The sequence below is a fragment of the Gracilinanus agilis genome, chromosome 4 (genome assembly GCF_016433145.1).
Source record: "Gracilinanus agilis isolate LMUSP501 chromosome 4, AgileGrace, whole genome shotgun sequence".
NCBI classification, from domain to species: Eukaryota; Metazoa; Chordata; class Mammalia; order Didelphimorphia; family Didelphidae; genus Gracilinanus; species Gracilinanus agilis.
This window is the reverse complement of record NC_058133.1, coordinates 131,993,877-132,018,487: the sequence shown is the minus strand read 5'-3', so window position 1 is coordinate 132,018,487 and position 24,611 is coordinate 131,993,877. Positions and strand designations below refer to the sequence as shown.

Here is a 24,611-nt window from a genome sequence, read left to right as displayed (position 1 = left end):
ACAAAACATCTCCTGACCAAGTTGACTAATCCAATACTCATCTTCCTTATCTCCTTCAGGCAACAGGACCAGCTTGTAGCTCTTAAGATTTGGGTACCTAATTAAATCCAAATCTGATCCTGAGATATTAATTCTGGTGATTAATTAAAAACTGTTCATCAATCAATAATCTAAATTTCACACTCTCTAACCCATGATGATGATAGGGTTCAGTAGAAACATAGATTAGAAAGTAAACAGTTTATCTTTAATTCTTTATCATTGTTCCTTCATGTCTATCTTTTTATGTTTCTTTAAGCTCCAACGTTTCTTTACAGCTTTTGTCTTTTCATCAGGAAAGCTTGGAAGTCCTCTATTTCATTAGAGATCTATTTTCTTCCTTTTAGAATTATATTCATATTTGCTGAGTAAGTTATTCTACTGTATAAGCCTATATCCTTTGCTTTCTGGAATATAACATGCTGAGCTGTCTTCCCTTTCATGTGATAGCCACTGAATCATGTGTGATCCTGACTGTGGCTCCTCAGTACATGAATTCTTTCTTTCTAGCTGCTTGTGGTATTTTTACTTTGACTTGGAAGCTTTGGATTTTGGCTATTATGTTCCTGGAAATTTTCATTTTGGAGTTTCTTTCAGAAACTAGCTGGCAGATTCATTCTGTTTCTACTTTGCCCTGTGGTTTTAAGAGCTCTGGGCAGTTTTCTTTTAAGATATTTTGAAATAGGTTAGCAAGGTTCTTTTTTTGGTCATGGTATTCAAGTAGTCCAATGATTCTTAAATTTTTTTCTCCTTGATCTGTTTTCAAAGTCAGTTGTTTTTGCTATGAAATGCCTTATGTTTTCTTCACTTTTTTTTCAGTCTTTTGACTTTTTTTTATATTTCTTCTTATCTCATGAAATAATTTGGTTCTATTTGGTCAAATCTAACTTTCAGGGAGTTTTGTTGCTTGGGCTAGGTTTTTATTTTTATTTTTATTTTACCATTTGCGCCAAACTATTGTCTCCTTCCAATTCTTTCTTCCATAGCTCTAATTTCTATTTCAATTGTTTCTTCCTGTAGAACACTGATTTTATTGACAAAAAAATTTTTTAATGTTTTTAAACTCTTGCTTCATCTCTTCCAGGAGACTTGGTTGAATTTATGGCCACTGTTTTTCTTTGAGGCCTTACTTGTGATGTTTTGGAATTGTTTTCTTTATCTGGGTTTGTGTTTAAATATTTCTGTCACTATTATGGCAGGTTTCTTTTTTCCTTTCCTCATTATTCCAGCCTACTTCCTGATTTCAAGTTTGATGTTAGGGTCAGTCTATAGTCCTCCCTTGCTATATCGTGGTTCACTTATCACAGCTTTACTGTATTGTGATATTTAAAAATACATATCTAATTCTGAATCACAGAGTTTTCGCTATATCATGAGGTTTGGGAATGAACACTGTACTTTTGCTCAAGTTTGTCAGCATGAGATTTTACATGGCTGAAGGCAAAGTGGACATTTCTGTATTGGCTGATGGAATGAAAGGCAAACACAGCACTATGTTCTGTATATGTCACTGATTGACTCAGTGTGGAAAAGGTTAATAAGAGAGTAGAAAAGGTTTATAAGAGATGGGAAGGGTTTGTAAGCCTTATAAAATAAATATAACATTGCTACTTTGTGGATTTTCACTATTGCTGGGGTCTCTGGAACATAACTCCTGTGATAGATGAGAGATCAGTATATATGCACTTCTGGAAGGGAGCTGGTCTTATTACTGTTTTCTTGGAGTTTAGAGTATTGTGTTGTTCCAGAATCTCAGGGCTAGTTTAGGACAGAAATCTGAAAGCATTCAATGCTCCCAAAATAAATACCTTGATCCAGGGTAAAGTTTTATTGCTTTTCCTCTGGTCCGAGCTCTGCACCTAAACTGCACCTCTTCTTTGGACTGGCATTCCCAGCCTGGTTACTCTGCAGGTTTCAGAACCACATCACTATTGCTTGGTCTTGAACCTAGTCCTTTCTCAGTACAATGCCAAGGTCCTCCCTAACTGGGAACATTACGCTTGGGTGCAGGTCACATCATCAGTCCACCCTGGATCTGTGACCCAGAATTGGGTAATGGAGAAAAAGTTACCATTTGGTACCTGTCCCTGTCAGACTGTCCTTAGTATGGGTCTAGGGATGCTCTACTAAAGGTCTGGGACCTCTGTTTGTTCTGTTGAACAGTCTCTCTCAGGATCAATGTGCCCTGTGCACAGCATTCCTAACTAGACCACACTCCCACTGTCCACAGATTTCTTTGACTACACTGACAAGAGCAGGAAAAAAGTGACTCACTGTGACTTTGTCTTGAATTTCTCTATCAAGATTTGGTCTATGCATTTTCTATATCTGTTTGGAGGAGTTTGGGGAAGGGGCTCATTTATACTACTTCCTTCTTCTCCACCATCTTGGCTATCCAATGAACTTTCCATTCAGCCACATTACTTCTAATCTTCTATTTCTGACCCAGCAGAGCAGATACAGTAAGGTGTTATGACCTGCCTCCTCCTGAACTGCCATTTCTCCATCCCACTTAAGATTACAACTGGAAATGTAACCAAGAGAATGATGGTTCAGACTTTATAGAAGATGCTGTAGGTTGAAACATATGGTGGCTGATCTTAAGACAGTATCACAGAATCTCCAAGGACATCTAGTCTAACCTATATCATCAAGCATGCCCTTTGCAACTTGCCATGTGGTCTGTGCCTCTTATGCTGGAAAGCCTCCAGTGCTAGGAATTTTAACCGCCTCCCCTGGCAGGGGACTCTGACTCTACTGTTGGAGAGATCTGTTTTGCAATTATTTTTCCTATCTTGAGCTGAAATCTTCCTCTCTGCAAAGTCTATCCCACTCTTCTAAGTTCTGCCCTTTGGGTCTGACTAAATCAAATATAATCTCTCTTCTACACAATAGCTTTTAAATACTTGTGGGCAGCTATCCATTATCCCTATTGAATTTCATCTTATTAGATTCCACCCAATGCTCCCCTGTCAAGATCCTTTTGGATTCTGACTCTGTCATCCACTGTCTTAGCCATCCCTCCCAGCTTGTGTCATCTCAAAAATAAATATTCTATCCGTGCCTTTAACCAAGGTTTTTATAAGAATAATAAGAAGCACAAGATTTAGCCCAGGCCCTTGGGGAACTCCACTGGAGATCTCCTTCCAAGCTTACATTAAACCCTTATTGATAATTCTTTGAATCCAGCCATTCAAGTAATGCTGAATCAATCCATTCAATAACACTATCATCTAACCAACATCTTACCATCTTTCCCACAAGAATATCATGAAATACCATGTCAAAAGTTTTGCTAACATCCAGGTAAACTTAATCTCCAGCGTTCTCCTGATTTTCTAGTTTAGGAATCTTATCAAGAAAATGCCATTCTAGAGTGACCTTTAGTAGATGGCGCCATGCTCAGTTATGATATGATTCTGATAAGATTACTTTTTTATCTGGATGTTATCTAGCTATAGCTTTAATAATGGATTGTAAAATTTCTCCTGGAATCAAAATCAAGGTCACTGACCTTGATAGTTGATAGTTCCTATATTTTTTCCTTTTTTGAAAATCAGAATAAAATATGCTCCTCACCACCCCTATGTAAACAACAATCAAAGTAAGCATTTATATAGGCTTTAAAGTTTGCAAAGCACTTTGCAAATATTATCTCCTTTAATCCTCTTAACAATCCTGGAAGGCATTATTACTATATCCATTTTACAGCTAAAGAAACTGAAGCAGACAAATGGCTCATAGCAGCTAAGTATCCGAGTCTGAATTTGAACTTATGTCTTCTTAACCTGGTCCAGAGCTCTCTCCATTGCCCCACCTAGCTGCTTCTCCTGTTCTCCACTGACTTTGAAATATTCCTAACAGTGATTTAGTATATCAGCAATCATATCCACCAGCTCTTTCATTACTTGAGTATATTCATTTGTAACTTAAATTTGGTCAAGGAAATTAATTGCTCTCCTACTGACTCCTTATTTTGAGAACTGGACTTAGAGTCAGGAAAATTTAAGTTCTCATCCCCCCTCAAACACTTACTAGCTGTATGACCCTGAGCAAATGATTTTTAATCTCTCTCAGCCTCAATTTCCTTATCCATAAAATGGGCATTTACCCTCAGGGTTGTTGTGAGGATCACATGGAATAATATATGGGAAGTGCTTTGCAAAACTTAAAGAGCCACATATTAGCTATTTGCATTATTATTTCATCTCCTTAGCAGCCATTTTCACTTTTATCATTCCACTACAACAATCGTTCTCCTTGGCAGATAAACCTAAATCAAAATATGAATTAAATAGCATTGCCTTCTCTTGTCAGTTGTTATTGTCCCATCTAGCCGAGCTTCAGTCCAATCCCTTCTTTGGTCCTGTTCTTTTTGCCAAAATAAAAAACAAACAAAATCTTTTGGTTTCCCAATGTTCCCAGCCAGCCTCAGCTCATTCTGAGTTTTAGCCCTCCTGACATTACTCTTACAGTTCCATACCATGGTTTTATGTTCACCTTCTGTATCTTTCCTTACTTCCACCTCTAGGACATATCCTCTTAAAATCACATCTGGTTGATGAGTTCTTTATACATCCCCATTGGTGCCTTCAGCCAGTTCTTATTCTTTCACTCTTCAGAAATTTTTTCCTCTTTATGGGAACTGTTTCTTTCCTGGTCCTCATAATTTCATTACCAACAGTTTCCTATCTCTCCTTAGCCTACTTACCATATAGAATTTCAGTTCATAGAATCCTACCCGTCTTTCCTCTGAGTCTCTTGAAATCTGTTCTCCTAAAATTGAGGGAACATGTCAGACTCTTCCCAGTTCTTCCCTTCTTTCATATCTGAAATTTTAGGGAAAATGTTCACTACCTCCTCCCCACACCCATCCCAAGATTCCTATTATTCCTCTGTGATGATGAGAAGCAATTCCAGGATAAAGTTCCTCTTTGATGATTTCTCTGCCTTCTCTAGCACTCAGCACATAGTAGGTGCTAATCAATTCTAGTTGACTTGAGAAATGACTGACTGATCTTTTGGAAGATGTAATTGTCATTAAAGCAACTATAAACTGTGAAAGGCCTCAATTAGTTTTGGGAGTTAGAGAATACCATGGTAACGGGGACCCACAAGTAGGATAGCAGAAAGAATTTTATCAAGATAATGGAAACGATAAGTGAAGAAGCGCTTACCCTTCTAACAGCAGGAGGAGGCCCTGACTTCCTTGCAGAGTAGATCAGTTCTATGGGGTACATCCCAGTATTATGAGAGCAGCAACCTCACTGGAGCTGGGCTGAAGTGGTACTTTTATATGAAATGAAGTTCTTTGTCAGAGAAGCAGCTAGCAATTGAGTCTTGCAGAATTGCTGTCACTCATTCGTTTAGCATTTACGTGTTACAAAACCCATAAGAACAAATAAAAAGATTCCAGTGGCTAGATTGAAGCAGAGGTCACTACATGTCTGAAAAACAAAAGAGACATTTTGTTCCATCTGCCTTTACATAAATAAACTCTTAAGCAGCATTCCTCGTCAGGCACAGCTGGTCAAGAACTTATTAGCAGCTCTTCATGTGGCTGAGACAGAGACCTCCAGCAAATAGCTGGATAATAGAAGTCCCCCATGAGTGTGCTCTTGTGGCAGGCTTGTGATGTTTACCAAATTCCCCATCTATTTCCTCTGTCTATCCAGGTGGTCTGTAGTATACACTCCAATGACAAAATCACTTCAATTTCCCCCTTCGGTGCTCACCCAGGTGCTCCCTAACCATGAATCCCATCTCTCTCTCTCTCTCTCTCTCTCTCTCTCTCTCTCTCTCTCTCTCTCTCTCTCTCTCTGCTCTTGAATTCTTCATATTGGAAAAAAAAGAATCTCTTTGTCTCTTTTATGATTTCCTTTGCAACATTATTTGATCACACCTGACTAGAATATTTCAACATGCTTCCTACCTGATCTTCCCCTGGCCAAGATAAAGCAGAAATTATGTCTTTCTAGACTGATTACTAAAATACAAAGCAATAGTTCCCCTCTTTTACCTATCCTGTTCCTTTAGAATGAGGTACAGCTAGATGCTGGATAGTGAAAATAAAGAATCGTGTGAAATGGTCATATTACTCGAATTCGGGAGCACAGCTGTATTCCATGAAAAAAGCTAAACTACCAGTCAGGGGTGTGCTGGAGTCAGCTCCTACCGACTCACATGAGCTGACTGTTAAATTTCCAGGGTGAGCATATGCACCTTGGCAGATGCTACAAAATCAAAGCTCAGTTTTTTGCTGATTGTCTAAATGTAGGAAAGCAATGGAGAAAATGATCATGCAGATTAAACTCAATAGTGTGGCCATCTTCTTGGAGAGTGAGTTGTTAAATATTTACCAGCACGTCACTGATACCAAAGCAGCATCCCTATAGCCCATGAAGCTGGCACCCTCTAAGAGGGAGTGTGAAACTGGAACAGAGCAGTTTCTTTGGCTGGGCAACAAAGTCACTTGTTTGATTTAAGCAAAGTTCCTCCAAGTCTCTAGTCTCTTCTCCATCCAAGCCCCAGCCACCAGGTGGGTAGCTGAGGTGCTTCCCAGCCTGAGCTTTCAATATTCCAGCCCCAGCTTGAATTCACTGCCTGTCACCCCAGGGAGAAGTGAAACCATCTTCTTTTCATCATCTTCTATGCATTCCACTGAGCAAAAAAGAACATTCAAAAACTCTAGGACTTTTGCATTTAATTAGTCACTCTTCTTGGAAGAGGTGGAAAGTGTGAAGGAGCCCAGTATTACTGTTCTTATTTAAGCTTCTCCACCTCCATAGGTAAGACCAGGAAGCCTTATTGTTTATGGTTGTTGTTGTTTCTTCCTTCCAAGCTAAAGAAAGGGGGTGCCTAGTTACTAAAGATCAAATGGCTGCCAGGGAATATTTCCCTTGAAGCCAGGCTAGCATTCTGTCAGGTGTCATCCTGAGGAAAATTAGGAGGTGTGAAGATGAATGTTTCTGCTGTTGAGCTTGGGGTAAAAATACATCTCCATTACAAGCAGGTTATGACAGCCTCATAATTAAGCCCTCTGCAGTGGGTGGTTTTTATCTAGCTATTGAGAAAACTTGGTGATCAGACTGGTGTTCTGTCTCCAGATGCTCTGGGGGCCAGCCCCAATCTGGCTGTCTCCTGATGTGATGCAGAGACTTGGAATTCCCAGCGCTGAGAGTGATAGCAGGTAGAAATCTAGCTGCCTGGACATTTGCCTCTTTGGATGGCTGATCTGAGAGGTAAAGGGATTGTCTTGCTTGTCACACATCCTCCCTCTCCTCCTCGTTTGGTCCAGGGTTGACAAGGTTCCAGTAGTTTGTCTCATGATAGTGACAGAAGCCCAGATAGGTCAGCACAGAGGGAGAGAAATCAACCCTAGTAACTCAGTTGGTTGCATTTCTGGGGAATAGGCCAATCTGTCAGGGCATTATCTTGCTTTTGATAAACAACCTTGCAAATTCCTTGTTGTCCTACCCTCTCTTCAGTTTGAGAGAACTGGCTCAACCTGCAGAGAACAGGCAAGTCCCGAATGCCCCTTTGGGCTTCTAACAAGATTGTCCTGGCCATCCCCACCACCCCTCCATGACTGTGCCCAGCACTGCCTGAGCAGGCCTTCCTCTTGTTATTTCTTCATCTCCTCATTTTTTGGTCTAAGCTGTCAAGAAAATAAGGTTCTGGGAATATAAGCAGAACCCAAGGCCTCTGAGGACGGGGGAGCAGGCATTGCCACGTGTCATAACCAGCCTCCCAGGAATGTATATTGGACAGTTGTCATGGATCTGTTTTCCCCCTCCCTCAACTTGTCCCTTCTTAACTTTTATACTGCATTCTGTGTCCACTGAAGCTTTCAAAAGAACTCAAACACGCATTGTTCAAATTATATCCAAATCATCTGCATCTATTTACATCAGCTGCTCCCTAGCAGGACAGTTCAGAGACAGAACTCCAGGCTAAGTATGACCCAGGCCCAGAGTAGCATTATGAGTGTGTGTGTGTGTGTGTGTGTGTGTGTGTGTGTGTGTGTGGTCAATCTGCCCTGAGTCAGATATAGGGAATGAACATCAAAAGCCCAAAGCTGGGCCTGGGCTGACAATTTGGGATAAATGAGACAACAAACTCAGTCCTCTATGTCTGTGTGTTTGTGGATGATGGTGCTCACTGCCAAGTACTGGCTTGTAATGTTTAATTATGCCAAGTGAAGGGCTTGAAAGTAGACTTTCTTTCTGTGAACTTCTTGGCAAGGGCCCTTGGTGGTTCTAGGCATGGGTTTGAAGCTATCCGCAGCAGCAGCTGTGCAGAATTATTTAGAGCTATAAAGGTTCAGAAGCTAGAGTTGGAAAGAACTTTTGAGATCATCTTACCCAACCCCCTTTCATCTTACTGATGAGGAAACTGAGGCTTGAGGAGGAGCAGGGACTGCCAAGATTTACACATTGAATTTTGTGGCACAGACAGGAAAGGAGAACTTTTATCTCTTAACTCCCAGATTAGTGTTCTTTTCACTGTACCTCACTGTCTGTAAATAGTGGTGAAGAAAAGAAAAGGAATGAATGAACAAATGAAGAGATGAGGGAAGGAAGGAAGCAAGCAAACAAGGAAGGGAGGGAGGGAGGAAAGAAGGGAGGGAGAAATGAATGAGGAGGGAAGGAAAGAAGAGAGGAAAGGAGAAAAAAGAGAGAGAGAAAGGAAAGAAGACACAGAGGTTAGGTACTTGCTAAGTACTAGAGACACATTAGAAAACTAAATAAATATTCTAATTTAGGGAGATAGCACTTAAAGGAGAGTTCAGCCTCAGAGTAGATGGACCAGAGAAGTTTCCACTACAGTAAGAAAGAAGCTGGCTCTTTGGGTTTCCTCCAATAGGACAGAATGGGAGATTGGCATCTAGCTGGGAGAGGAAAAGGTAAAGGGGGCAATGGCAAGGAAGAGAGATCACAGTGAGATCTGGGCAGATGGAGGGTTGGAGCAGATGGGAAGGTATGGGTACATGTTATCTCCTTGTAGAATGCATCTACTTGAAGGCAGGAATTGTATTGATTTTTCCTCTATTCCTGGTGTATAGCACAATGCCTAGCATATAGTAGGTACCAGTAAACACTTCTTGATTTTTTGATTGGAAGATGAATTAGAGATGGGAGGTCCTCTATGTAAGAAGATGGATCAATAACAAGCATTTCATAAGCCTCTACAAAGTTCAAAGAATTGGGAGTAGGTAAATAAAAATAGTTCTTGCCTCCAAAGAGGTTACTTTCTGGAGCAGCTGGAGGGATCAGGAATGGCCTTGTGTAGGCAGTGGCATTCAAGTTGAGCTAGTATATGGCAGAGGCAGGGCTTGAGCCTATGTCTTCCTGGCTCTGAAGCCAATTCTCTATTGACTATATCACAGTGTTTGAAGAGTGTGTTGTTGTCAGTTGTTTTTCAGTACTGTCTGACTCTTTATTTGGGGTTCTCTTAGCAAAGATACTAGAATGGTTTGCCATTTCTTTCTCCAGTTCATTTTAGAAATGAGAAAACTGAGAAAGAAAACTAGCCACATTCAGAGGAAGAACTGTGGGAGGAGAAACACAGAAGAAAAACAACTGCGTGAACACATGGGCTGATGGGGACATTATTGGGGATGAAGACACTAAACAATAACTCTAGTCCAACTATTGATAATATGGAATTAGGTCTTAATCAATGATACATGTAAAACCCAGTGGAATTGTGTGTCAGCTAAGGGGGTTAGAGTGATTTAAGGAGAGAGAAAGAACATTAAACATGTAACTATGGGAAAATATTCAAAATAAAAATTAAAAAATAATAAATAAAAAGAAATGAGAAAACTGAGATAAGCAGGGTTAAGTAACTTCTCCAGGGTCACAAAACTAGTAAGTGTCTGAGGGCAGATTTGAACTCAGGAAGATGAGTCTTTCTGACTCCAGGCCTGGCACTCTATCTGCTGCAGCACCTTAGTGCTTAGGATATAGTATGCGTTTAACACATGTTTACTGAATTGAGAGGAAGGGGAGAAAGGAATTAGGGTATGAGAAAAAGATATATTCCAGAAATGGGAGATCTCCTGGCAAAGGTACAAGAATATTAAGGACAGTTTAGCTGAATTATAGAATATGTAAAGAGAAGGAAATAATATAATAGCAAGTTGCAGCCAAATCGTGATGGGCTTTTGAATGACAAACGAAGGTTTGTACCTACCCTAAAGGTAATAGGGAACCTCTGAAGCCTATCATATTTGTGCTTTAGGAAATAATACTTTGGTAGCTATATAATGGATAGTGAGCTCTGGACATGTAGTACGGAAGACTGGGTTCAAATTCTGTCTTCAATACTTATTAGTTGTATTACTTAATGAGTAAGCTATATGCTAGCAAGTTATTTAGTCTTTTTGTACTTCAGTTTTTTCACTGGTAAAATGAGGAGTTAGATTGTATGGTTTTTAAGGACACTTCCAGTTAAAAAGTCTATGATCCTATGTTTGAAAAGGGACACCAATTGAGTTATTATTCAGACGTGTCTTACACTTTGTGACCCTTTTTGGGTTTTCTTGGCAAAGATATTGGGATGATTTACCATTTCCTTCTTCAGCTCATTTTACAGATGAGTAATTGAGGCAAACTGGGTTAAGTGACTTGCCCAGGATCACATAGCTTGTAAATGTCTGAAGTCAGATTTGAACTTATAAAGATGATTCTTCCTGATTCCAAGTCCAGGGCTCTATCTAGCTGCCACTTCAATTAGGAGGAAAGTCCCAGTAGTCCAGGCAAGAAGTGATAAAGGCTGAACTTGATAGCTATGATAGTAGAAAGAAAAGGATGGGCGTGAGAGGTGTTATGAAGGTGGAAAAAACAAGACTGAAATTAATTAGGATCTGGGATGAGGAAGAGTAAGACATGGATGATGACTGCATGGAGGTGAATCTAAGTGACTAGAAAGATAATGGTAACTCTTAACCAAAACAGGGAAGTTTGGAATACATGTGGGTTTTGAGGGAAAGATTGTGAGTTATAATTGGAGCATGTTGAATTTGAGATATCTTTAGGGCATTCAGGTTAAAATACCCCAAAGAAGCTTGAGACTCCGAAGCACCCTCTCTGCACCACACTCTCCATCGAGTTTGGGATCACATACAAACTCCTCTGGCAATTTAAACCCTTCAAATCTGTCTCCAGCCTATCTCTCCAGGCAAATTACACATTACTCCCTCTCACATACTCTGTATTCCAGCCAGGCTAGCCTGCTTACCCCCTCCTCTATGTGATATATCCTGTCCCCCATCTGTCTTTGCACAGGCTGCCTCCCATACCTGGAATGTTCTCTCTCCTCGCCTACAACAATTGGATACTTAGGTTCCTTCAAGGGGTGACTTGCCTGCCACCTCTTCCTAGAAGCCTTTCCTGACGTTAGTGCTCCCAAGCCAAAATCAAAACAAAACACTGTATATTTATTTTCTATACATCCCCTGTGTTTGCACCTCTGTCAGTAGCTATGCTCTTTTCACCCTCTAAGAGTATATGCTCCTTGCATCTCCTCAGTGAATTTTCTGTCTTCATTTTTCTGTCCAATGCTCTCTCATCTCTTCTTCCCTTTCCTGACTTCCCTGAACATCTTCAAGTCCAGCTAAAACCCTGTCTTCTGCAGAAACCCCTTCCCAATCCATCTTATCTATAGTACCTTCCTTCTTTTGATTACCTCCAATGTATCCTATATATAGCATGTCTGCAAGTATACTGTCTCCCTCTTTAGACTACGAACTCCTTGAGGGCAGGGACTGTCTTTCTTTTCTTTGTAATCTTCAGTGCTTAGCACAGTGCCTAGCACATAGTAGACATTTAATAAATGTTTATTAACTAACTGACTTATGGGCATATGGTAAACACTTTAAAAATGACTAATGATTATTGGCTTACTGTTGTACCTATTTGGTAAAGTGAATTCTCTGCACTACAAAAGAAAAGGTCACCTATGCTTGGAGATTTTTTTCCCTTTATTTTGTTCCAATGACAAATTTACACAAAAGTTTTCCAAGATTACATGATTCATGTTGTCTCTCTCCCCTATTTCTTCCCCGCTCCGGGAGCTGACAAGCAATTCCACTGGGTTATACACATATTATCACTCAAAACCTGTTCCCATATTATTCATTTTTGTAAGAGTAATTTTATAAGACTAAAACCCTAAATCATATACTGAAATAAACACATGATAAATCATATATTTTCTTCTGGATTCCTACTCCCACAGTTCTTTCTCTAGATGTGGATATCGTTCCTTTTCATAAGTCCCTCAGAATTGTCCTGGATCATTACATTGCTGTTAGTAGCAAAGTCTATTACATTTGATCGTCCACAATGTTTCAGTTACTATGTACAATGTTCTGCTTATTTCACTCCTTATCAGTTCAGATAGGTCTTAGAAAAAAATCTTAACTGGCTATTTTACTACTATTAATAATAAAATAACTAACATGTATATAGTGCTTTCATTTTTAAATACACATTCATTTAAATACATATGTATTAACCATGGAAAATTTTTCTAATAAAATAAAATATTTAAATACATATGTATTTATTTTATTTTTTTATGTATTATCTCTTTACATCCTCATAGCAACCCTTGAAGAAGGTGCCATTTTTGTCTGCATTTAACAGATGAGGAAACCAAGGCTAAGAAAGATTAAATGAGTTACCAAGAGTCACACAGATCACATGTCTGAGGCAGGATTTGAACTTGAGCATCTTTGACTCCAGGTCCAATGCTCTGTCTTCTTCACCATCTGTTAATGTAATTCTTCCAGTTTTATAATCCCAGGTAGCTTAATCTAGAGAATTAGGAATAGCTTTTTTCTCACCTTACTTTTTATCCAGGTGATGTTTTGAGCCAGATCCATGTGCTTTAGCTGACCACCAACGTAGCACTTGTGATTAGGCATGTGGAAACAGGAGGACCACATTGTTGGGTACCTATTGCAGCAAGGTTTGGGATGTTTGTCCCTTTCTGTTTTATTTATATATACCTTAACATTATTTACTAGACTGCTGGGCATACAATAGCATGCATTTTTAATAGAACAATTTGATGTCATCTATTTAATAGACATAGCTTTTACACTGTAAGAAGACTCTTTTATGATTTGCTTCCCAATATTACATGATAGCTCAGAATATTTCAATGTGCTTCCTAACTGACCTTCCACTGACTAAGCTGGAACAAAAGTAATGGTCCCTTAGTTTGGTAACTAACTTAAAAGAGGCTCTTTAATTAATTGCATTTTCTCAGGCCAGTGCGGGTTCTTGAGAACTTCACACAGGTGAAGAACACGGGCACTGAATGTTTTGTTCTTTCCTTTTGTCCAAGTATGTCCTCTTCCACCTATTGTGAGTCACGGAGACTATATCTGCCACCCAAGGCCTTGCGACCGATTCAATCATGGGACTGTGATTGAGTTCTATTGTGATCCTGGTTACAGCCTCACCAGTGACTACAAGTACATCACCTGCCAATATGGAGAATGGTTTCCTTCCTATCAAGTCTTCTGCATAAAATCAGGTAAAAAGGGTGTTAGGATCACATTGCTCCTGGGAGACTTTTTTTTTTTTTTTTTGCTTTTCACCAGACTTATTCATCAATCAATCAAGAAGTTTTTCTATGGGCTTTCTGTGTGCTAGGATCTATGTTAGGCACCAAGGATACAAAAATAACATTGAAATAGACCTTGCTCCCAAAGAGCTTATAGTCTGTCAGGGAATTATGGGCATGTTCTCTTCAAACTTAGCCCTGGGGATAAAAAAAAGTTCTGAGAGGTCCATGAAGAAAAATGTTAAAAGGCAATGTGATACAATGGAAAGAATGCAATATTTTGAGTTTGAGGCCCTAAGTTCCAATCCCAGTTCTGCCACTTAATATCTGTGTGACTTTGGCAAAGTCACGTAACCTTCTTGAGCCTCAGTTTCCCTAACTGTAAAATGAGGAAATTGGACTCAATGTCCTCTAAGGAAGATTAATTTCAGCTCAAAATCTGTAATTAAATGTCTCTTGAAGTAAAGGGCTCTCTATATAACCTTTGTTAAGAGAAGATTTCCTTGGGAGTAGCTGAGTGACTCAGTAGATAGAGAACCAGGTCTGGAGACAGGAGGTCCTGGGTTCAAATCTGGCCTCAGACATTTCTTAGCTGTGTGACCCTGGGCAAGTCACTTAACCCCAATTACCTAGCCTTTACGACTTTCTTGCCTTGGAACCAATGCTTAGTATGGAATCAAAGACCAGAGATAAGGATTAAAAATATAGAGAGATTTCCTTGTAGTGGTTGGGGGAGATCTCCTCACTTTATAAGTGGAGCCTCTGAATGTCGGAGGCAGCTTCAATGGAAGAGATTATGAGACTAGACTCCTATCTGAGTTATCTAGTATATAAGTACAATGCTGTTGCTTCCCATCTGAGTTCTGGGCAAATCTCACTTAGTAGATTCATTTAAAATGTTATGTGGCATCTAATGTGGTGTAATATGTGCTGGATGGTTGTCAGCCATTATCTTTGCAGAACCCTAAGGGGTGCAGTAGACTTGCCATGAGCTTTTCAGTTTGTCCAATAAATCCAGCAAATGAGCACAAAGGGAACCTTTACAAACCTGCTTGTCTGTGATAGCTTTCTTGCAAATCTGGAAGGAAGTTTTACTGTATTGCTGTGTTCTCTTCTGAAACAGAGCAAATTTGGCCCAATCCCCATGAGACCCTACTGACAACATGGAAAATAGTGGCGTTCACAGCAACCAGTGTCCTTCTGGTGCTTCTGTTGGTCATTCTTGCCAGGATGTTCCAGACCAAATTCAAGACACATTTCCTCCCCAGGTCAGTACCATTTGACTTTCCGTAGATCATGAAGTACCCTCATCTCATCGTTCACCCAGCCACCTAGAGCCAGAAAAGAGAGGATGCTTGGCTAAGTCTTTGAACGGTGCAGAGTAGAGTTTTGAGTAAGAGCATGAGGGACCACTAGGAGAAGTAGGAGAAGCTGGCTTGGAAGACAGAGGACCTGAGTTTAAATCTTGCCTGGGCCACTCACCTGGGATGTCGTTGGTAAGTGATTTAACCTCTCTAGGTCTCCTTACCTCATCTATAAAATGAAGACTTTAGACTAGAGAGTCCAAGGTTCCTTCCAGCTCTAAACCTATGAACTCTGGAGAGAAACAGTCAGCTAAGATAGAGCACTGCACCTTGAGTCAAGAAAATCTGAGTTTAAATTGCACCTGAAGCAATTATTCACTGTATGTGTCTGGGAAAATTACTTGACCACTATTTGCCTCAATTTCTTTATCTGTAAAAATGAAGACTATAATAGCTCCTACTTCCCAACATTGTTGTAAGGATAAGGAAGGAAGGAAATAAGCAGGTATTGAATCTCTATTATGTGCCAGGAACTATGCCAAGCTCTTTCCCAATGTTCTCCCATTTGATATTCATGAGAACTCTAGTAGGTAAGACATGCTACCATTACTTCCATTTTATGGTTGAGGAAACTGAGGCAAACAAAGGATAAGTGAACTATTTGAGGATGCATTTGAACCCAGGACTTTCTGTCTCTAGGCCCAGCTCTCAATCCAATGAGCCATCTAACTGCCCCCTCTTTCTCAGTATTTGCAAACAGGGGTTCATATCCATTATTGTCTGATGGAATTCTCTGGCAGTCTAGAGTATAGATCCCATCTCGAATAATGTCTTTTAATGAATGAAATAAAATTCATAGGATTACCAAGGAAAATTACCAAGGAAATTACCAAGGAAAAACCATTTATGTGAAATATAGTTATCAAAAAAACAAGTTCACAGATTCCCAGTTAATAACTCATATCTTAGAGAACTGTCTGAGGCATTAAGGTGAGATTAAGTGATTCGCTAGTGCTTACACACAAGAATGTGTCTGAGGCAGTACTTGAATCTGTCAGTGTTGTTATTCAGTTGTTTTCAGTTGTGTCTGACGCTCTGTGACTCCATTTGGGGTTTTCTTGGCAAAGATTCTGGAGTAGTTTTCCATTTTCTTCTCCAGCTCATTTTACAGATGAGGGAACTGAGGCGAGCAGGGTTAAGTAAGCTAGTAAGTGTTTAAAGGTCAGATTTGAACTCAGGAAGATGAGTCTTCCTGGCTCCAGTCTTTGGCACCCTATCCATTGCATCACCTAGCTGATTCCAGCCTGGCCTTCTATCCAATATACCACGCTACCTCTCCCTTTTTATATATAATTGTCTCCTCCTCATCCCTACCTTTTTCCTTTTTTATTTTTTCTTTCTCTTTTCCTTTATATCTTCCCTCTCCTTCCTCCCTCTTCTTTTTCCATTTACATAGTCGTCAAGAAATAATTTATCATTCTTTTAATAATAGCTCAGTAATCACCTGTATTGTACTGTCAGTTCACACCATTGACCTCCATGCAAGTCCCAAGTCCTCTATATCCCCCCAATGCCAATAATAGAGTGAAATTCCTAGTAATGCACCAACAACCAGAAGTATAATCTCTGGAATGTATCTCCTGGTAAATTCCTGTCGGTGGCCTATGGGATACCTTAGATAAGAAACCATTCTCTAGAGAAGGGCAATGTCACAATTTGCCATGACCCTCCTCTCCAAGTGAGATTGACCATGGCATTTTTGGCCCTCTTAAGTGAAGGGTAAAAGGAGAAGTAAGAAACCCCCCTTTTTAAGACTTTCTATCAAGTTGTTTTCTTTTTTCTCTCATTATTTCTTCATTTGAAACCTACATCTTCCCTCTTTCCCTTAGGGTTATGCTCACTGATTGTCCCTTCTCACCTTAAAGCTTTTCTTACTCAAGGAAGCCAAGTACCTTCTTGTTTCTCTCCCCCTAATCCAGTTGGGGATTTTGCCTCCTCAGTTAAGTATAAACAGAATCTAGTCATCCTACTTTTGCTTGCAAGTTAGACTGGAAAGGGTCTCTCAGCAAGGTTGGGTAATGGGAGAAGGAGCCTAAGAGATGGCTCCCAAAATGGAGTCCCAAAACTTAGCTGACTTGTTGGTTAAAGTCTTGCTGGGTGAGAAGCGATGGGATGCCTTTGACCAGGGAATCGGGGTTTCAATGTCCAAAGAAAGATCCTCAGGAAGCCCTCAGGACTGGATTAGAGCTGAGATGTTCTCTTCCTCCCTCTCTCAGGCCTTCCCTGGAAGTCCTCTCCTCTCCTTCCTCCTCCAGAGAATCTCCCAGAACCTCCCTGGTCTCCACTGTCACCAACTGTCAGCCACCTCTTCTCTGGCTCCTTCTGTCCCATCCCCCTCGCACAAATCCCATCCTTACAATGTTGACCTGGCCATGTGATGTACAAACTGGTCTGGTCAAGCAACAAGTGAGGTTGGAGGGATTTAGGACAACTATGTGAGGCAGTGTTGTTTCATGGCTTATAGGTCTGACCACATTTTAAGAGTTTTAGGCAAAAACAGAAAATGTCCCTATTGCTCTGTCATTAAGGCCATAAGGCATTCCATTTCTCTGCCATTAGAAGTTCCCAATTGGGGGCAGCTTGGTGGCTCAGTGGATTGAGAGCCAAGCCTTAAGATGGGAGATCCTGGGTTCAAATCTGGCCTCAGACACTTCTTAGCTTTGTAACCCTGGGCAAGTCACTTGACCCCCATTGTCTAGCTCTTACTACTCTTCTGCCTTAAAACCAATACATATTATTGATTCTAAAATGGAAGGTAAGGGAAAGAAAAACTTTCCTATCAACAGTAATCCAGGGCTTGAGTCCACATCAGAACTTCCTGTATGTATGTGGAAATCCATTTGGAATAAAATAATAATTAGATGTTGAGCTCCTCACTTGTGTGTGTGTGTGTGTGTGTGTGTGTGTGTGTGTGTGTGTGTGTGAGAGAGAGAGAGAGAGAGAGAGAGAGAGTCCTAGCACTTAGCCCAGTTTCTGGCACATAGTAGGTGCTTAATAAATGTTTATTGATTGATTATTTCTACCTTGAGGGCAGTATCAAGATTCAACCACAGACCCATGACTAGAGTATGATTCTTGAAAAGGATGTGCTATTCAAAAGAACCAGAAGTAGGGGCAGCTTGGTGGTTCAGTAGATAGAGCACCAGACCTGGAGATGGGTGATCCTGAGTTCAGATACTTCCTAACTGTGTGACCCTGGGCAAGTCACTTAACCTCAATTGCCCCATCCTTGATGTTCTTCTGCCTTAGAATCAACATTGGGCATTAATTCTAAGACAGAAGGTAAAGGTTAAAAAAAAACAGAATAAAACTTGGAAGGTATAACTGTTAAATCTTACACTTCGATTCAAAATGTCAGTTTCACAAGTGTATGATGTCTAACTTAAGCTTAGTTAAAGGAAGGATTTCTTAATAATAAAAGCCATAGCAAGATAAGTGGACTACTTCAGGGGTAGTAAGAGTTCTCTCACTAGAGGCTTTCATGGAAGACTTTTTAGATAAAAGAGGGGATCCTCATTCAGGTATGAGTTGGATTAAATAGCCTTGGGCATCCCTTCTAACTCGGGGGTTGGGGGATTCTTTAAGGGGCTAAATAATTTTCCTTTTATTATTAATGAATATCAGTTTCCTTTAATAGCCCTCTCCCCTATTACCAGGAATAATAAAGAGCTGGTTCTATAGGCGGCCCCTTCTTTTTGCCCTAGTATGTTCCTAGAAACTACACCAGAAGACAAAATGAAGGGGGGAAAGGTATGATACCATCTCCCCTCCTATTCTGATAATCCTATAAATAGATTATAAACCCTAAAAGTTGATTATATATATATATATATATGAGTCTAGAAGAATACAGGTTTAAAGCTTGTAGTTCCTCATTGAGCCACCAGAGGGCAGGCCAACATAATTGGTAAAGGGAAGTGTAGCCCAAGTTGCCTTAGACTTTTTGAGACCTACTGGTCAGAGGTTAGCAAATTAGTGGATTGCTCATTTGCCAACAACCTACAATCAATTATTGACTTGAAAAGTACCAAAAATAGGAAAAACTATCAGTATTCCCCCATAAGTGGATTCCCATGTACTGTGAATAAAATTTAGAGCTGGAAGGGACTTTGAGCAGCATCCAGTCCAACCCCCTAATTTTATAGATGAGGAAACCTTGACTTGCTCCAAGTCACAGAGTACTTAGCAGAGGCAGGATTCAAACTCAGATCCTTACCCTCCAAATCTGATGTTTTTTCCCCCATTACATCATACTTAAGCCCATATAGGTCTTCTCCTCTAAAGTCAAAAAAGGACAAAGCAAAAGGCAAGCATGGAGGGGTCAGTAGATTCCAAAGGAAACAAAAAGATAAAAGGAACTTGTATGAGACAGGAGAGCCAAATGTGGGAGGGAAAATTGTATTCCTTCTTGAAAGTCAACAGATCTGCCCATGGGGAACTTATTTCTTTTATATTTTAATAAACAAGACACTAGCTGTTTGACCCTGGGCAAGTCACTTAAACTTGTTTGCCTCAGTTTCTTCATCTGTCAAATGAGCTGGAGAAGGAAATGGCAAACCACTCTAGTATCTTTGCCAAGAAAATCCCCAAAAAGTGGTCCCAAAGAGTTAGGCATGACTGAAAAATGGATAAACAACAACAAACAACAAACATTTATTTTAGTGCCTATAGTGTTCAAGGCACTAGGGACTCATAGTCAAAAATGAAATAGGTGGGGCAGTTAGGTGGCAGAAGATGGCTGGAGATGGGAAGTCCTAGATTCAAATTTGACCTCAGATATTTCCCACTTGTGTGACCCTGGGCAAGTAAATTAATCCCAAATGCCTAGCCCTCACCATTCTTCTGCCTTGGAACCAATACTTAGTATCAATTTTAAGACATAAATTAAGGGGTTTTTTGTTAAAAAAAATGAAACAGTCTTTGTCCTCAAGGAGATTACATTCTATCAAGAGAGGCAACATTTAAATATAAAGGCAAAGTAATTTTGAGAGAGATGTTCTTGTCTTTTTGCTCTGAGGCTAAGAAATTCTTCAGGCTTATAGCTTAACAGATTTCCACTGACCTGTGACCATTTGAAAATCATAAGATCATTGAATCATAGATTAAGAGCTGGAAGGGGCCTTCGATGCCATCAAGTCCAGCCCTCTCATTTTATAGATCAAGGAACTGATGATAACATCACATCTCGGGGAGACTGTGAACAGGCAGCCTGATGAAACAGTTATCACTGACATTTATGTAGCCCTTTAAGATTTGCAAATCATTTTATGTACATAATTTTGTAACAACAACTCTTCTAACTCCCTATTAAGGAAGATATTACAGGTGCTGTTGTTCCCATTTTTATAGATGAGGTAACTGAAGCTCAGTGAAGCCTCCCTCCATCGCCACTGCCAGTTCTATCATTAATGACAAGATAATAATGAGACTAAATAAAATGACATATCTAAAATGCTTTGCAAGAAGAGCTATATAAATGCAAGCAATTTATTATGAACGGGTCAGAAGTGGGATTTGAACTCAGGTGGTGATGCTCTTTGGAACCTCCATTCTGCTTTCCTCCAGGTGGCACTTCAAATGTCAGTGCCATTCATCTGTTTCTCTTTAATACAGGGGCCTCTCAGGGAGCTCCAGCAGTGACCCTGACTTTGTGGTGGTGGATGGGGTACCCGTCATGTTGCCTTCCTACGACGAAGCTGTGAGCAGCAGCTTGAACGCCTTAGCCCCAGGATACTTGTCTTCTGTGGGCCAGGGCTGCCCCATGCCAGCAGAAGATCAGAGCCCACCAGCATACCCTGGTTCAGGGGACACAGACACATTGCCAGGGGAGGGTGAAACCTGTGACAGCATTTCGGGCTCTTCAGAGCTGCTCCAGAGTTTGTATTCACCATCCATGAGCCACGCAGGAGCACGACCTGTTTTAGAAAGAACCAATGCAGTAGACGCCACGTCTGTAGGAGAAGTGTGCACTGGCCCAAGCATTGATATTGCTGATGGTAAATTTTTTTCCCTCGGTACTATAAAGCAACCCTATGAAGGAGAGTCAGTATTATTCAACCCATTCTTCCTTGCAGAGCTTACCCTGCCCCGAAGTGCAGTACCCCAAATCAGGCTGCTTCCTACTCACTCAGCATAAATTGCTTCTCTCTGAGTACAGTGGGAAGACTAATTATGATGATGAATGATTCTCATCACCTCACAAATAAGCCAATTAGCTCAGTTTTCAGGAGTTGTAAAAGAATGCCAAACAGTTCAGGGCAGAAGGTTTGGAGTTTGGGTTATTATTCAGTCTTTGTGCATAATGCCTAGATTATCATGTTAAAAAAGTTTCCAAAACGTCATTAAAATATTGTTTGGGAAAAGAACATTATGCATTTATGTCAGGGGAGAAGAAAACACAGTAGTATATTATGAATATATAATGGGTTTGTGTCTATATTATATTTCCACAGAAGAAGGATAGGGGTAGGAACCGGACACTTGATTTCATTTTTTAGGGATGTTCCCAGCCTGATGGTTCAAATAAGTCATCAGTTTAATAAAAATATATTCAAATACCTTTTTCCCCCGTCCAGGTACAATCAAAAAGAAGTTCAGGAAAGTAAGGGAGATAAAAGCCAAGGGCAAGGAGGATCCCTGGGGTCTCAGGTGCTCTTGCCAAAATTCTAAAACCTGCTTTCATATTCTTCTTGCCCATAGGGCCCCCAGCTGGGTCCCAGATCAACCCACTTGGGGCAAAGTTAACTCCAACCGCCCCACGTCCTCGCCATAGCTTCTTTGCAAACAACAGTTCCAGCTGGCAATGTGGGAACGTGGGGTGTTTAATTCATGCCTCTCCCCAGTTCCACCGGTATCCTGGCGGACCACAAGGGAGCTCCCAGTGACAAACTTCCCCTACTAATGCAGGTCAGCATCTTCTCTGAAACTTACAGCCTTAGAGAGTTGCCTATAGCCCTGGTTGCCCAGGAGCACACAGCCAATATGGGTCAAATGTGGTTACCCAGATTTTCTGGGCTGGCTTCTCCATGAGGCCAAACTTTCTCTCTCGTGAAGCTGTTTTACATTTCATAGAATGTGAATGACAATGTAAAGCTAAATGTATTCATATCCTGGCTAAGGATTGAGCATTGGTTAATAGCAAAAACAAAGCAACATCATGAACGTATTCACAGAACTTTCCAGTTTTAGAGCTGAAAGGGAACCATCTAGTCCAGCTCTTATAGAATCATAGACAAAGGACTAGAAAGCTTGACCTAGTTCAGTGGTGTCAAATTTAAGTAGAAAAGGATCTCTGCTTGCTCTTATATTGACTTTGAAAACCATAAATTAACATTTTCTATGTTGTATTGCATTTTTATTTATTTTGTAAACATATCTCGATTACGTTACGATCTGGTTCCAACCAGACTGGAGAGTTTAGTTTGGCTCCCCACAGTGAACTGTGAGTCTGGCACCTCTGACCTAGTACAACCCCTTCTTTTTTACAGATGGTACAGAGTTGTTGAAGTCACATGGCAAGTTAATGATAGAGAGAAGACTAGAACTCATGCCTCCTGGCTCCCAGCCCAATGTTTTTGGTTTTGTTTTTTTCCCCCCCCATTGTGCTGTATTGAACAATCATTTATCAAAAGTTATCATCTGCTTATTTCAAGCCTTCCGTCCTTCCACGCCTCACAAAAGTCCTATTCTGGTGCTTTATGAGAGTATGGCTGTATCTGAGTAATCAAAAACTCTGGCAGGTCATAACAGGCTAGGAAGGCTTCTGTAATCGGCAAAGCTAAGTTCAGTGAAGTGGATCACCACAGGGCTGGCCACCAGGTGACCAGATTTTGGATCACAGAAACTCAGGAAGAATCATTTACTGAATGAAGGCTACGGTTTCTTTTGCGCAAGGGAGTGAAACTGGAGATGTTTAAAACACTAAGTCCTTCCAAGATGGAAATCATCAGTCCTCGAGTCGATCAATTAATCATCATTTATAAAGCCAATGAAAATGTATCTGAATTTTCACAAGTCTGTTTCAATTACGTTTCCTAGCAGGGAACTAGTCCAGTGCTTTTTATGGGCTGTCATCTACAATCAAGGCATAGGTAATAAAGTCAACAGGTGATCACCCTTTACAATAGAAAAATAAACAAAGCCCTGATTTATAACATATACTTGGGCTGCACCTTGCAAACAGGGCCAACCAGATAAAGTCATATTGCAGAAAGAGACACATATTTTCCTAGCCTAATGAGATTAGGAATTGGAGAGAAGGAAATAGGGGGATGTGGAGAGGGAAGGGACAAGGGAAAGGATGTGTTAATGTCTAGGGAAAGAGGAAGCACAAATCCAAAAGGTATAAAATTTTTGCCTATAAGTTCTGAAAGAAATTAAAGTGGCTGCTTCTTGTGCTTCTGAATGACTGGGGAGGGGTGGTGGGGTGGCAAAGGTATATACCTCATAAGATCCTTGATTTAAAACTGGGAGTAATCTGAGAGGTAATGTACTTTGAAGGCCAGAAGTAGAAAATGAGGTCCACAGAGGATAAGTGATTAGCCAAGGTCATACTGGTAGTAAATAGCATAGCTAAGATTTGAACCCAAATCTTCTGACTTAAAACCTAGGACACTTCCCATAGCCCCACGATACTTTTCAGTTCTTCAAGAATCATGAATTTATCCCGTCAATAGTGCATATTCCATGCCTACAAATAAATATGTCAAGAAACATTTTATAAAGGCCTCCGATGTGCAAGGTATTGTGCTAGGTGCTGGAATTACAAAGTTAACAAAATGAAATTGTTCCTGCCTTCAAGGAGCTTACATTCTACTGGGGAAACACACTATATACAGAGCTAAGTAAATACAATAATTTAAGGAAGGAAATGGAGCTACAAGGATGAGGAAGTGCTTCCCGATAGGAAGCACCTGAAGTGAGTCTCGAAGAAAGGAAAGGAATCTATTGGTAAAAGAAAAAGAGGATGTGCTGTCCAAGGATAGAGGAAAGCCAGTATCAAGACATGGAGTGAGGAGATCAAATTTCAGGGAATACCAACAGACCAGTTAGTTGGAATATGGAATGTGGAAAGGGAAATAATGTGAAATAAATAGTGGATGATTCTTCATGAGTCACTAGGTCCCAAATCATTTGTCCTTTGGTGATCAGAATTGGAATACTTTTCCTTTTCAAAATTTCACAGCCTAATTCTCAGAAGAAAGACACGGAGTTTGTCTACAGGCTTGTTTGTCCACTAGGACTGTTTCCAGTCTTTCCAGTTTGGTAGTTACTGTTGACATAGCCTAGAACATAGAGTCACTTTCATGCCTCATCTAATACTTAAATGATTAGATTAGGGGTTTAGCAGAAATTGGCAGGGTGGGTGGGGGTTACTTTTCTTTTTGTGGAGGGGTCTAGACCCATAATTTCAAGGGTTTAATGGACAATCCATTGTGGAACCTCTCTCCAGTGATGTAAATAGGTCACTTTTCTGCAACTTACAGCCTTAGAGAGTTGCCCAGAACACTCAGAAGTTAAATGATTTCGCCAAAGCCAAGCCACGTGGATAGTATGTGTCAGAGGCAGCAGATGAACTCAGGTCATTCTGACACTAAAACCTGCCTATCAACTATCCATTGAGTTCCA

General features: G+C 40.4%; 1 protein-coding gene across 2 annotated transcripts in view; it reads left to right on the top strand.

The window, feature by feature from the left end:
• The window catches only part of SUSD4 (sushi domain containing 4), a 244,160-nt gene that overhangs the window by 218,415 nt on the left and 1,134 nt on the right, over positions 1 to 24,611 (top strand). For both annotated transcript variants that reach the window (XM_044674034.1, XM_044674035.1), the window contains 3 exons: positions 13,399 to 13,590; positions 14,744 to 14,888; positions 20,598 to 20,980. In XM_044674034.1, the coding sequence (XP_044529969.1) occupies positions 13,399 to 13,590; positions 14,744 to 14,888; positions 20,598 to 20,980 (720 nt within the window). The remainder of the gene's footprint in view (positions 1 to 13,398; positions 13,591 to 14,743; positions 14,889 to 20,597; positions 20,981 to 24,611) is intronic.